Source organism: Cuculus canorus, chromosome 9 (genome assembly GCF_017976375.1).
Source record: "Cuculus canorus isolate bCucCan1 chromosome 9, bCucCan1.pri, whole genome shotgun sequence".
Classification (NCBI taxonomy): domain Eukaryota; kingdom Metazoa; phylum Chordata; class Aves; order Cuculiformes; family Cuculidae; genus Cuculus; species Cuculus canorus.
The window spans coordinates 9,284,547-9,299,377 of NC_071409.1; the positions used below are offsets into that span (position 1 = coordinate 9,284,547).

At 41.3% G+C, this 14,831-nt stretch overlaps 1 protein-coding gene across 5 annotated transcripts in view; it reads right to left on the reverse strand.

Annotated features, from left to right (window-relative positions):
• Positions 1 to 14,831, reverse strand: part of TFDP2 (transcription factor Dp-2) — a 52,235-nt gene that overhangs the window by 31,125 nt on the left and 6,279 nt on the right. For 2 of the 5 annotated variants that reach the window (XM_054074402.1, XM_054074400.1), the window contains exons 2-3: positions 8,789 to 8,882; positions 2,295 to 2,361 (exon numbers count right to left, since the gene is read on the reverse strand). In XM_054074402.1, the coding sequence (XP_053930377.1) occupies positions 2,295 to 2,361; positions 8,789 to 8,803 (82 nt within the window). In that variant the 5' untranslated portion in view covers positions 8,804 to 8,882. Of the gene's footprint in view, positions 1 to 1,214; positions 1,234 to 2,294; positions 2,362 to 8,788; positions 8,883 to 13,584; positions 13,603 to 14,831 lie in introns of those variants that run through there. The other 3 variants (XM_054074401.1, XM_054074403.1, XM_054074405.1) reach the window with 3 other exon arrangements.

Genomic DNA, 14,831 nt, shown 5'->3' on the forward strand with positions numbered 1-14,831 from the left:
GTCACAGAATAGTAGGAGCAGGGCCATGGAAGGCCACCTTGTCCAACGCCCTGGCTCAAGCACGATCACTCAGGTCACCTCTGGAGGACACCTGGTCCAATGCCCTGGCTCAAGCTGGGTCACTCAGGTCACCTTGTCCAACGCCCTGGCTTAAGCAGCGTCACTCAGATCACCTCTGCAGACACTCAGCTCAAGCAGGGTCACCCCGAGCTGATTGCCCAGGACCACATCCAGGTGGCTTCTGAGCATCTCCAAGGATGGAAACTCCACAACCTCTCTGGGCACTCTGTGCCAGTGGTTGGTCACCCTCACAGTAATTGTTTCCTGATGCTCAGAGAACACCTCCTGTGTTTGGGGCTGTGCCCATGCCTCTGCTGTCACCAGGCACCACTAAGAAGACCCTGGTTCCATCCTCTGTGCACCCTCCAGTCAGGTATTTATAGACACGGCTAAGTTCCCCCAAACCTTCTCTTCTCCGGGCTGGGGGGCTCAGCAGAGAGGGACAGAGATGAGGGAAGCAGGGGGGGCAGCATGGAGTGTGGGGGGCAGAAATGGGCAAGGCAGAGACGTGGGGTCAGAGGCAGGAGAGCGGAGATGGGGGTCGGGGATGGGGGTCAGAGCAGAAAAGAGGGTCAGGGATGGGGGGGTCAGGGATGGGGGTCAGGCCGGAGATGGGGGTCAGAGATGGAGGGGGCAGGGATGGGGGGCAGCGTGTAGATGAGGGGGGTCAGAGACGGGGGTTAGGGGTTGGGTGGGGCGCAGGCCACGACACCCCCCCCCCACCCGCCCCGAGGGGGCCAGGCAGGAACAATCACGCGCCGAGCGGGGCCGCGGCGGGGCCAGGCAGGAGCAGTCACGCGCCGAGCGGGGCCGCACGCGGAGCCGTCGAGCTCGGCCGGATCCCGCAGCACCCCGGGCACCCGTGCGGGACAGCAGGCGGTGCGGGTCAGGGACCGAGCCCTCCGCCTGGCACCAGCGGGGGAGATGCGGGTTTCTGTTTTGCAACACGTGGACGGAGTTACAGAACGGGAAGGGTTTGACGCATTGACCGGGAACGTCTCCTAAACCCGTTAAATGCTCAGTTCTCCCGGTTACACACTTAACTGTCCAACGTGACCCCTAGGGCATCCCTGATTTAATTCACGGCTTGAAAACATCCCCCAAACCCGCAGCTGAACTGGTACTGCCCAGCTCAGTGACAGACCCAACCCTACCTGCTGAGGAGCAGAACTGGAAGCATCACACTTCAGTATAACATGGGCCAACTCCACTTATCTTGCCACTTGAACGAGGGCTTGGCCTAAAAGAGCACCTGAGCTGCTGATAACTGACTTTATTAGGCACCACAGTTCTGCCTACACCCACGGATGCGTCAGCCTAGTTGGCATGGAGCACACCAGGAGTTTCTCCCAGGAGGCACAATCCACAATCAAACCCTAGAGGAACACCTAACGTGTACGTACAGCCTATCCCCAAGGCCAAGAACAGCAGCAATCACCTCTGTACTCCAAAAGAGGAGAAGGAAGCATCCCTTTGGCACTCAGTAACCCAAGATTATTCATCCACTAAAGAATGAGAGGCAGGGCCAATTTTCTGTGTCTGGGAGAAATAAAATGTAAATGTGTCCTACAGGAGCAATTCTCATCACTCGTCTACCAAGTACTTTTAGGTAAGGAAGCATCGTCAGCCCAGCTCGCCAGAGCTGAACCGTTCTGGTTGTAGCAATAATAACCTACTATGTCAAAGACTGACTGAAAACATGATTGAAAGTGACTTTCAGAAAGCAGATACCCAGACTGTGCTGTGCCAAGTTCTTACTGTCTTTTACCCAGTGACCATCCTTGCAACAAGCAGTCTCTGTTGTTAGGTGATTATCCTGGCCATTTGTCAAGAGCCACCTACATGTGGCATTCCCTCTCAGATCCAATGAGCATTCATTTCAAGCACAGGAAACCAGATCCAAATGGAGATCCTTTAGCAGCACATTATTTACCATCAAGGAAAGGAAAAAAAAAACACAGGGCTTACTTTATCTTGTAGTTATTTTTACTACATTCTTTTCCCCTCTGAAAACCTGAAGATCTTCTAGCCTTTGTTACTTACAACTGCATGTCAGTGATGAAACATCTACCAGTGTGGATGTATGAAATACATTTTGAACATTTAAATGCTGAGTCTCCCAGACTGAACCAACCATATGCAGTGAAATCAGCAATACTAATTTAGTAAACATGAGAGAGAAGTAAGTCTTGATGTACACTTCTTTTCTATGTATACAAATAGAATTCTCTTACCTTTTGTTGGACTCTGGTTCTGATCTATAAATCCTTTCAAGTCTCCATTTGTGGAAGTCACACCAACCTGAACAAAACATTTTTGAAGTCTTAAAATATGATAAACCTTTCTATGTTTTCTAGTATTGCAACCAACAGTATTACGAATGTTCTGCATTTGTGAAACATCATAATCCTATGGACAGTAGAGTCTAACAAGAACATGAGATTCAAAGCAAAGGATCCAAGACATTTATTGTGTATATAAAGGCAAATTCTAATTTTAACTAAGTTCTTACTCAACAAAAGCCCTAAATAATCTGATACTGCAGTATACGTGAGCCAGGCAGCACATTTGGGCTGTTACAGTGTAGTCCCTGTCCCCTCCAAGCCAAACAGAGCAGCTGCCACCAGTGACACAGACAAAACGGCATGATGTCCAGCAGTCTCAGCACTAAGCTGCACTGTCTGCAGGTCAGAGGAGATGTGACCCGTCGATGTATTTGAAACACATTCTCTAGGGTTCAGGGATAAACTGATTTACCCTGAAGGTGAATTACAAGAGACATGGAGAACATCAATCACACAGAATGCTGCATCTCAATTTTAGCAAAGCATAGAAAGGTGGAATTTCTACTGAAAACCACAAGATCCCCGTTTCTGGATGAGGGAGGGAAGAGATGCAAAGTCCCTCAGATCCCAGCTAGCAAATAATGGGTCCAGCAACAGTAAGTAACAGTAAAGCAGTTTCAGAGCATTATGCTTGCACCACCAATGCTCAACTAAGCATTTTGTTTTGCTTCCAAGACAGAAGCTGTGCTAAGCACTGAGGGTCTAAGCTCTGTTGGAGCAGTAGGCAATGAAACTAAATACTACAAAATCTCTTTTTAAAATATAAAATTTGAGTACTTCTGCCAATACTTGGCACAAAGAGTTCATGTATCCAAGTTAAAAAAACCTAATCATATAATCAAAGGTCAAATACTTGCTTTATTTTACAGATATACATAGGAATAATAGAACATATGCTAGGGCTGCTCGGAGAATTTTTATGATAGCAAATTAGAGAATCATTTCATTGCAGACATTAAACACGAGCAACATAACACTAAAATAAACTACATAAGAACGAAATCCAAGTACTACAAGCATTCAATGGCTCCGTTTCACAAAAGAACTTGTATTGAGCAAGTAACTTTTGAAGGGGGAAATCTGCACACAGCATTGTGACAAGCTCTTCTGAAACAACTCCTATTAAATTCTTTTTTGCCATCAGGAGCAACATACAAACATTAACTGTTGTTGCACTGTCCTGATAATAAAATACTGCCTAAATGAGCTCTGTTATGTGTTTCTGTAAACAAGCCCTTAGAGATGCTCTATATAGCTCATCAGTTTATCTCAAACGTTGTATCAGACTCGCTCTTTCCTGTCACACCCAGCCTGACAGATATTTCCAACAGGCAACCAAGTCCTCTGGCTGCTGTGGACTATGGGATCACCAGCAGTGGCTTTTGAACAGAGCTATTCTTTCCCACGTTTGGCATTTCTCCCTTTTGTCTCCCACCAGGTGGCAGCGGCGCAGAGGCAATGCAGCAGGGCTGGGGAGCAAGAGGACAGGAACGCCTGGACTGGAGCCAGGCGAAGAGGAGGAAGACAAACGCAAAACGTCTCCTATCACATTTCGGTAGCAGGTACATACCGTAAACCAGCAGTATTATAATACTCTGTCCCTTCGGGTGCTTTGTTCAGGGCTGCTCAGGGCTTTGGGATTTGAAAACCCAAAGCCCTTGTCCCTTCGGGTGCTTGGACAGCAAGGAAAGCTCACGTGGCAGGAGGCTATTGTGATCCCTTACACTGAAAATGTATTCTTGAGGAGTTCTTTAAAAAGAGGGGTTGGAAAGGTTAGGAACTTGCATAGCACATAGCACTGAAAGGGCATTGTGACTGCAAAGCCAAGATGAAGAACCAGCACCTGGATCATGCTGCTGCTGCCTTTGCATGACCAGTAACAGTATCAGCTTCTCCCTAGGACCCCTGCAGCTGCACAAATAGAACACAAACAGGAGAAGGTTTTGATTCAGAGGAGGAACAGGGGAGTCGCAGGGATGAATACCAGATGTTGGATATAAGAGCCTTAACCCGTTGCAAGAGAAAGAATGAGGATTATGATTCCCACCAACATCTTCAAAGACAGCACTGCAATTTGCTCACAACTGAACCTTCAGCTCTAGATTTACACCTGTATGTTTCCCTATTGATTCATATTGGTGCTTTATTTAAACACAGGAGGTGCTACACACAGGCACTGCCAGCCCCAGGTAACTCACCAGCCATTAGGAATATTTAAACATTTACATTTAATTCTCTGAAAGATTTAGAATATTGAACTGATCTAATATTTAAAGAAATATAACAAAATGCTTGAGCTCTTTTTTTTAATGTATCTTATATTTCAGTGATTCAAATGATACAAAATTATAGCAGAATTTTAGTTTGCATAGAAAAATGGATTTTCATGATGATGGTCCTAGTAACACATTTATAAAGAGCATCCAATGGAAAGGAACACTTCTCTCAATTTTTAAACCTTTGTATTTAAGTATAGAACTAGAGCTTGAAAACACACTTGAATTTCACAAGTACTTAAATGAGAAATGTGGCAGATCTAAAGGAGTTTGTTTCTCTTACAGAAGAAACATAACCAAGTCCTCAGACAAAGCAAAGCGGGAGGTGATATTACACAACTGCAGCAGAATGAAACTTTGTAGTATTCCATTTTCATGTTACAGAGGTCCCAGGTCATGTTGTTTATCGGGAGACTGTACCACTCACTGCTTTTGGGAGTCGTGTCATTTAACCACTCCTAGGCTGAAACCAGCAATAAAATAAATCAAACACATAGGTATCTTTAACTACTTTTTGTACGGCTCACGTGATATTTCTGCTTTATAACACTGACACAGAGTGCCTGGATTACTAGCTATGGCAAGAGCTGGACTCCTGCTTCTGACCCTCTGCAGTGAGATGAATCCAGACATGAAGACAAAGCAAGCACTTGGCAGGCCTTTGAATCCTATGTACTGTTTTCAATTTCTTTCCCCCGTCCTAGCTGGTGACTAAGAAGTTTCCAAATGGGGCAGGGGGAAATAAAAATAGAATCGCAACCAGAGTCTTGGATGAGGCAACCTTATCACAAGCTGCTCTTTGGCTTATCAGCTGTCTATGCAGCTTGACACACTGTTGAGGTATCAGGTCTCCACCTGCAATCCTTCCCTTTCCTTACAGGAATTAACTTTCCCCTTCACCTGAAACTTCTGTTCTCTCTGCCCTAGAATTAATCCAGATTATAGCATGTAGAAGTTGTAAATGGGTAGGGAATCCATTAACTGGCTGTTTTCTTATACCTGTAAGCCCTAACAGACTCATCTGTAGACATACTGCAGCAGTATCACTTACAGAAACAACTCCAGTAGGACCTAAAAAGCGCGGTCTCATCATAAACGAAAAGCAGCTTACGTGGACTGTTAGTACAGAACAGCTACTGTCCTCTTTAGTGTTTTTGGAGAGTTTCCTGTGTAAGACAGGTGCTAAGGCCTGTTTGAAGTCCTGTTGGCTAACTTCAGCAGTTAAACTGTTTCTTCTATATTGACAAGTGGAAGGACATTATAACCATTTAACTGACCTCATCTATTACAAGGAAACCATCCTCTGAGAAGCAGTGATAAATCACTTTACAAACATATGTACATAAATTCAAAACTAACAGTCTTATTCAAATAATCTGCCTGAGTCATATTATTTATTTTGTCCTAAAAGTAAGTCTACCATGAGTATTTGCTTTTTTTTTTTCCCCATTTCTCAATACTGTTTAAGTGCCTTCTTACCAGAAGGATAGATGGGAATGGAAGTACAAAACAGGCAAGAAAAATGTGTTTTATGATATCAGCAAATAATTAAATAACCCGTAATGACAGGGCAATTTAAATTATGGGTATTAAATCTCAGTGTAATACCCATATACACATAAACATCTCACATCCAAGAGAATCCATAACTTTTACTCAACATTTTATTATTCATAGCTGTTTTGGTTGGACTTGTTTTCTAAGGAAGGTCAAATTACCCATAAGCAGTATTCCACAAGCAGATGGTAGGCAGTGCCCCTCACTTAGAGAAAATGTGCAGTGAGCCCAGTCTTGCTAATTGTCCCATCATGTACTCAAAAAGAGAGCAAAGATAAAGAGTGATGGGGAACGTTATCCATCTTATACCCACATTCAATCTATGGAAACATTTTGCCATGTGCTTGAAGCATCAGATTCCTCGGAGACAAGGCTGCTCAACACAGCTTGTGCATGAGAGATGCAAAGTCATTTTACATGCCTAAGCTCACTGCACTTGGTTCTTGTGATGCAGCAGGAGCACAAACGTCCCTAGATTACTGAGTGCCAGTTAGGGAGTAGTGATTTCAGAACACAGAGGTAAGAGCTTCCCGATGTGTATAAGTTTGGTGAAAGATATTTCCCCTTTAAGAGTTTCCCAGAAGATGTCCAAATTCCAGCACTTTGAAGTTCCCTTTCCTTGATGCTTCAACAGAAAGGGGAAAAAAAAAAAGGAAATATTTCTGCAGAGATGCTCTCCCTCAACTGATTTTGCAGGTCATTAAAACATTTCAGACAGTCTAAGAGACAAACACTAACCTTACATATGAAACAGGTTTCAGGCTGCAGAAACCAATGGACATATGCTAAACCCTGGAACTTTGCAAATCAGAGGTGTTCATGGACCTTCCAATACCAATAGAAAACCCTAAGGCTCATGCTATTGTCCCGACTGTGCAGTTCTCAGTAACGGAGGCTGGGAAATCCTGAAGAAGTGCTACAAATAAGGACAGAAAACATATGACTCCACTTGCTTTTACACTATTATTTATTTTGCCAATCCTTTGGGTAGGTATACTTAAATGTGAAAACTGAGTTCTACTTTCATCTGGACCACTGGAACTTATCTTTTTACACTAAACCAATGAATATTAGCTAAATGACTAGGTCTGCATAGCTTAATATGCAAAATTTCGAAGCATACATATAAATAAAATACTTATTCTATAAAATAATTGTAGCCTTGCATTAAAGCAAACAACAACGAAAACATATTTCCATATTCAGCACAGGAATAGGTTGCCCAGATTGGATGTCACACATCTGTCCCTAGCGGTTTTCAAATCCCAAAGCCCTGAGCAGCCCTGAACAAAGCACCAAACAACCGGGATCTGAATTCAAGTGTCAAAAAGCTTTATGTCAAGCCCCAGGGTAGCTGGCCACCTGAGATCCCTTCCAACTGATGACCCTTTATCACACAACACTCCATAGATTTTACTGGCATCAGTATTTATGCTTTGACTGCATTGTACAAAAGGCCAAACCCACAAATGATTTGGACTTGTGCAGCTGTTCCATGTACGTCAGTAGAATTTACCGATTTATGCTACAGTTGAACACGGCCTTTGAAATAAAGTAAAAGTCAAAGGGCTTTGCATATGCACATCAATTTACGTCTGGCTTGGTCAGCTTGAATCAGTCAGGCATAAGACATCAGAAAGCCTTACCTGGAACTACACACCAAATGAAGCTATTAAAACAGTGAACAGAAAAGCAGTTTCTGAGACCTAAGAATGAATTTAACCAAACTATGCCTTCATCACCAATCTAATTAAATACGCACAAAAGCTTTGGAAGGTACTGAACAGAGAGCCATCCTAGGGTCACCTGCACTTTTCTTGTGGGGTACTTCTTTAATCATGTTGGTCCCTAAACCTGTTCAGATTTAATTAGAATGCAGGATGTCTTACAAAGGCAGTCAACAGGTGAACTGCCCTGGGCCCAAAGTCATACCCAACTCACTGACCACCAAGCTTAATCAGAACTGTTCTCTATACAAATTGTGCCCCTCAAGAGGCGTAGCTCTCTAAGCAGAAAACTAAGGTCAGAATGTTTGACATTTCATAAGCTTCTTCAGAGCTCAGGACAGAAAAGTCAAATATAGCCTCTAGACACCACACTACAGGCTTGTTAATGCAGCAGGTGAAGAAACAGGAAGTTTCTCAGTCTTCTAGAAATGAAGGGCATACTAACATTAGCAAAGAAATATGCTGTGTCTCTGTTCTTTCTTGAGTTCCGAGGCTTGAACACAGTGGAAGGATTTTACTCTGGTGCAAAGGTGAGATGCTTCAACAAAATGAGAAGCACTTTACTAAGTTTGAAGCAATGTCAGAGGAAACATATCTTAACCTGAAAGGGACCTGCAAGGACCACTTATCAACCTGACCTGTAGTTGAGTAGATAGACATCCTTAAAGAACCTCTAATCAGTTTACCAGAATACTGCAGAAGGGGGTGCTACACAAAAATGGGACAAGATTTTTTAATTTGAAGGTCTTCGGATTTTGAAAGCCGGAAGTGAATAGCAGCATGACAATAGAAAAAATAATACAAGGGGTAGAATTATACTTACATTTTTTGCCGTCATGTCAGACAATATTGCTTTAAATTCCGTAAAACCATAAGATATCCTTTTTCATCTTCACTGGATCTTTAAAACGAACATCCTGTAAGAAAGTTAATAAAATATCTTAGTGAAAGTATAGTTTCAGTTACCTCTCCAGCTGAAAGTCTGCATCTCCAGAGGATCGCTTTTTCTTTTTTTTTTTTTACTTTGTTGATAAAATCAATCACCATGATAACCAGGTTCTGCACAGATACTAGAAATGTACATTGCTTGGAATAGGCAGAGATGTAATCTTATGTATAAAGGCCCAACTTACACAGAGGTCTAAGTATATTAACATGCTGGCAAAGCATGTCACACCTTTACTGAGGTCTTGTCATTAAACCCATGCAATCATTTGCATCTAATGCAAACTGACTTTAAAAACTGGAAGTGAATTTTCTCTATCCTATCTGTAGCCTCCAAAACCAGAGATAGCTTCTAGTTCCATCACTGCAGACATCCAAAGATCTTGACTAAAAGTAAGAAATATCCTGAGATGTACAGACACAGGAAACTTCCAGTTCAAACTCATCTTTTTAATATTTCCAGGGTTTTATTAATTAACCCTATGTAGTCAGAATTATAATATTAGAATTCCAGGGAAAGACAAACACTTCGGCATACTGAAAAATACTTAAATTGACTGCTTTTTTAAATCAAAGCTCCCAGAAGTCTTGCAGAAAACAGAAGAAAACAAGTTACAAATGAATGCTGGCAGCATAAACCATTTTATAGATAGAATTAACTTGATAAAACATTTAAGTACTTTGAAAGTACTTTATAAGCACGACTTGCTGTTAAAAAATGGACTACAAAAGAGAGGAAGAACTGTTAACTCTTTCAAGTGTGGAATCAATTCAGCAAAATCTGTTGGAAGATGCCTAGACCAGTTAACAGATAGCAGTCACAACTCTCTAATTTACAACAGAATTAACCAGCTACAAAAGCAGGGCGCAATTCATGCTATCTCCTCTGTATTTTAACCTACACAAAGTCTGAGAATGGTCAGTGTCTTCACCTTTCTTCCAGAGAAGTGCCCAAAACGGTTCCAGTAGCATGTCTGGCTAACGGGGAACTCTACCCTCACTGCAGTATTGGTTCTAGACAATCCAGAAGCATTTTAAATTCTCAAATGTTTCTATAGAGTTAATGGAAAAACATTTTATTCAACTTGGAGATGGTCTCCATTTCCTATTGAACAAGTTGTATTTATCTTCCTTACTGCCTCCATTTATTGCAGCTGTGATCAAGCTTTTTCTCCAGCACATGAACACCACACGATTCCGTCTACTAAAACATTCTCCCATGAAAACTTACAAGTTTTAGTTTCATAACAAAATACCCAGGAAGATAAGATTCATTTTTCTTTGCCTTCAGAGAGGACACCTCAGAGAGGCATCTATTCACACCCTGGGGAAAGGGACTCTGGATCTGTGCAGCAATCTTGAAAGCTGAAGAGCCACAGAAAACCCATAAAACTACAGTAGGCATGGGAAAGAGTAAACACTGAATCCTTGCACTGTACCCGAAAATTATGATCTATGTGTCTTTTCTATTTCCACCTTCCTCCTCCTCCTTACATATAAATTCTCCGAACAGATCACCTGGAGGTCTGGCCAAAACTCATGAAGCAGCCTGACCTCCCTCTCTTGCTTTAAGAGGTTTTACAAGTAATTTACTCAAATAAAACAGTTTCGAACACATTTGCTAAGCAGTTTTAACCCATTTACAGATAAGCTAACTAGTTTCATCTTTGACAAGTTATTTGCTGTCAAGCTTAGTGATTCAGAAGGCACTGTCCATAAGCTATTTATTACAGGCCTTTGCCACAATGCTTCAGCCAGTACGAACAGTTGGTATTCTTCCAGCTTTATGAACATGTTTTGTCAAGCTCAAGAAGCCAGACTTTGTGACCCCACCATCTGCCATGACCTCTTGTCAGATTCAGACAAAAGAACCTACACAGATGGCCTCAAAATGGAGATTCCCTTCATTCCCAGTTGCTGTTTGACTGCTTGTACCACACAGATAGAGAAACATAAAATTCAACCTTTTTGTTCTTTTCTTTCTTCTCTAGCTGTTTCTACGGAAATGATGCTGCATAAAGACAGGTTCAGAGCCCAAAGCACAAGATACAAAGAATACTTTATTTGAATTTGGTTGTCCCTTCCTAATGTAATTCTGGTTTATAGTCCACTCCCATAATTCTGCCTTTTGGTCAAATATCATACAGTAAGCCAACCAAACTGGCTGAGCTGGTAAACTTGGAATTGGCATTTCTGCTAAGACATATGTTGCCTAATCACTTATGCCAATGACATTAAAAAGCCAGTTTGGGCATTGCATTTACAAAATCCCAGATAATCAAGCTCTGGTTACAACAGAACAGTACAAGAGCATTTATCTGTACCTATTCTCTTTACAAGCTAAAAGCCAGATCGGATGTGAAGTTTCAGTGGTACTGAAGCTGAATCCCAGTACAAGAAACAACCAGAAAAGTTATCTGCAGGCAAATATGATATTCTTTCATAGGTTTCTTTTCTATGGTCCAAAGTTTTTTTTTAAATTATCCCCTTAAGATACACATACCAGCTAAGATCCAACAGCAGAACAGAATAAAGCCCTGTACAATAACAATTTTCTGCCCCTGATAATGAAGCTTTATCAAACTTATCCTGGTTTTCTTTAGTTTTCTCAAATTCCTATCAGTACTCCAGGTATTGCTCCTTCACGTAGACCAGCACCACAGAGAGATTCTCCCCAGTCTAAGAAGCCACTTTTGCTTCACAACAGAAAGTGTCATATATGTAACTATTCCATCAGTATTAAACATCTACAAATTAAGACAACTACTGGACAGTTGCCTAAACTGTTATGATGAAAAGTCTTCATGGAACACAAAAAACTGCAGGGATATTTCAGTGTATTAGAACGATTTTTATCATCACCAAGGAGTGTTTTTTTCATTTACTTGATCAAGACCACTGCAAAGAGAAAATTATGCCAAATAACTGGGTCAGCTAAGAGGACAGAAAGTGCCATCCATTTGGAGAAAAAGAAACCTGTGTAACACCGGTCTTTCCACTAGAAATTGGTTTAGATTCCTCAACCCCTTCTCCGTAGTACTCACTTCTGAGCTACAGTTCTACAAGGCTGATTTCAGAAGACAGTAGTAACAAAAAGATTTCTTATGAATCAATACAAGCTCAGTTCTAAACCACTAATTTATGCACAGCATATCCATGCATCAGACCACCTGTTACGCATATGTTGCTCCCTTGTGTCTCAGTTTTCAGACCAATAAAATTTCAAAATTACAAAGCACTTATCAGAAATCCACCTGCTCACAGGCAGCGCGTCCTCATCTTGTTCCTAACAAACATTTCAATATCCAACTCTTTTCTGAAGCAGCTGAGCTAGAAAAGGACCAATTTTAGTGAAAATTTCTGTGTGTACCAGTCAGATTAATTTATTGATACCCCAAGAAATAGAATTACAACTTTGTTACCAAATTTCTGAAATTTAGACTACAGATTTTGCATCTCATTAACATGGTTCCATTGATTGGTCAACTTCTTTCCCTGAGTCCTCTTCAAATGACTTAGTCCCAGTTTTATCCTTTATTTATGTACACGAGAAATAAATTTGGCCTACAAACTGCATGAGACAGGAATACCCATGTCAATGTAACATCCAGTTTATCAATTAATAAGGAACTTCAAAAAGCCAACCAAGGGCTGCATTCAACAAATCACACATATGGGATGGAAAACAAGTTACCACCTTCAGTTATCAGACAGTAATTTTTATTTTTAAAATACATTAGAAAGTAGCTTTTAGGAAACATTTGAAAGGAGCTCCCAGCATGATGTGTGTGATGAAAGCCTTGCAGGTACTGCAACTTACTTTTTCCAGCTTTTACTGTGAGCAACCGCATGCCTTCAAAAACGCTCTGGTAGGTAACAGACAAGGTGATTAGAGAGACTGAACAAAGGAAATTTAAGGCACTTGACTGCTAAATGATATTTGGAGTTTTTAACAACATAACTTGAGTACTGAGTTTAAAAGCTTTTACGTGACTTAAAAGACTGCAACCTATGAATGCAAAGTAGAGGCTTCACTACTGCATGACACAAACCCGAAGCGAGCATGACTGCTTTAAACCAGATGCAAATGGAAGATATAAATGCCTGAACCTAATTTGAAAGCAAAGATCTCTTCTCGTAGTTTGGGGTTACCAAATGACACACAAGAAATTGGACAGAATAAAACCAAGTACCTACAATTGACCGGGTTCTCCTAAGTGGCTGAGCAAAATGCCAATGTATCATCAGAACAAATTAACCAACACTTCCTGACAACAGCAGTAACTATGATTCTGGCTTACACAGTGCGAAGAACCTGGAAAACCAGAAAAGGCCTACATGCAAGCTCAATTAGTATAAAACAACAAACATAGTGTGGTTTGCCAAAAGCACGTCAGAAGAAATGTCCCTTTAAGACCGTCATGCAGCATATATTCAGAAAATAAATTAATCAGATCCCTTTCAGTGCTCTCAGACTTGATCCCAAATGCTATATCCCCATTACTCCCACTACTCCCTATATTTACTCTCAATGTTGTATATATAACATGCCCAGAAAAAGCACCGTTGCCGGAGGCTACTGAATATCTTATGTCCCAGGGGTGAAAACAGGTCTGAGTAGATGAAGAACACACAACACAAGATTAAAATGCAAAGCTGTAATAAAACTCTCACCTAGATGAAACAAAGTCTCCATGCGCTTAACTGCACTGCTGAGCCTCAAGTTCTGCTGCTTGTCCAGAACTGACAGTGCTAAGACCCACATCCCATCAACCTGGAACTAGATATTCCTTCCCTCAAGTGACTTAGTTTCTTAAGCATGCTCTTAGACATGCCCAATGTCGTGGAAGTACTAGCAGTAAACCACACATCTAAGAATAGGAGCAGCACTCATGGCTTATTTCAGAATCAATGAGGTGAAGCATGTCCCCCGTTGCTCAGATAAGGAGGACGTTACGTTAAACATATGCAATAACTCCCAATACTTGAACCTGTGAAGGCTCTTTTAATTCCCAAACCAGCTTACTGTCATTCACGATAAAGTACTCAGGGCTTGACATCGGAACAGCAGAGAACATTCATGCAGCACTTAAAAAAGTAAGATGATCTAAAATTTCTGTTTGAGTTTTACAGACGACTCCTATCAGCACAGATGCACTTGGAATTACCAGAAAGTTAGCTTCCATTCTTTTAAGAAGACAATCTATTCTATAAGCTCATCTTTTGTTCTCTAACTAGGTTTCTAGCTCAGGGATTTTCCCATGGCCAACTACTAAACAGGGCACAACATTTGGGAGTCTGCCGCTTCAGTGGAAAGAGGCAGGTACAACTGCCTTTCAGCGTAAAGAGCACAGTGGATTTTCACAGACATATTTTTGCCTTAAGAAATGTAATTTTAACAACAGATTGACATTTGAAAGAAGTCTGGTGATCTATATGACTGCCCGTGAAATATCTTGGTAAGAAAGCCTGGTGCATTGCCAAAAACACATCAGCTCCTTTTGCAATTAAGCTCAGCAGAAAAGAGCACCTTTTTGACTACTGAGAGTTCAAATGAGCTTCTTGCTACCACCAGCTCCTGTGCTATATGATAAACCAGAGAATGCTCTAGATTCTAATCCAGTCTTGTAATGTGGTTTAATTTTGAGATTTTTAAAGTTTCTAGAGTTACCAGCACATTGACAAACACATGGAAAGATTTAACCATCCTGCTGAGATACACTTTTCTCTATACCTTGCAGCTGGAAGGACCTTAACATTCAATGAGCTGAAGATAATTTTACATTTGCATTTAATTAAAGATCCCCAAGTTACACAGAGATAAAGAACCTGATGATGGAGAGAGATTTAGTAACCATTTCCTACATTTTCTTTATAATTCACTAGAAGCTTTGTTGTGGTTTAAAGCATTTATCCTTCAG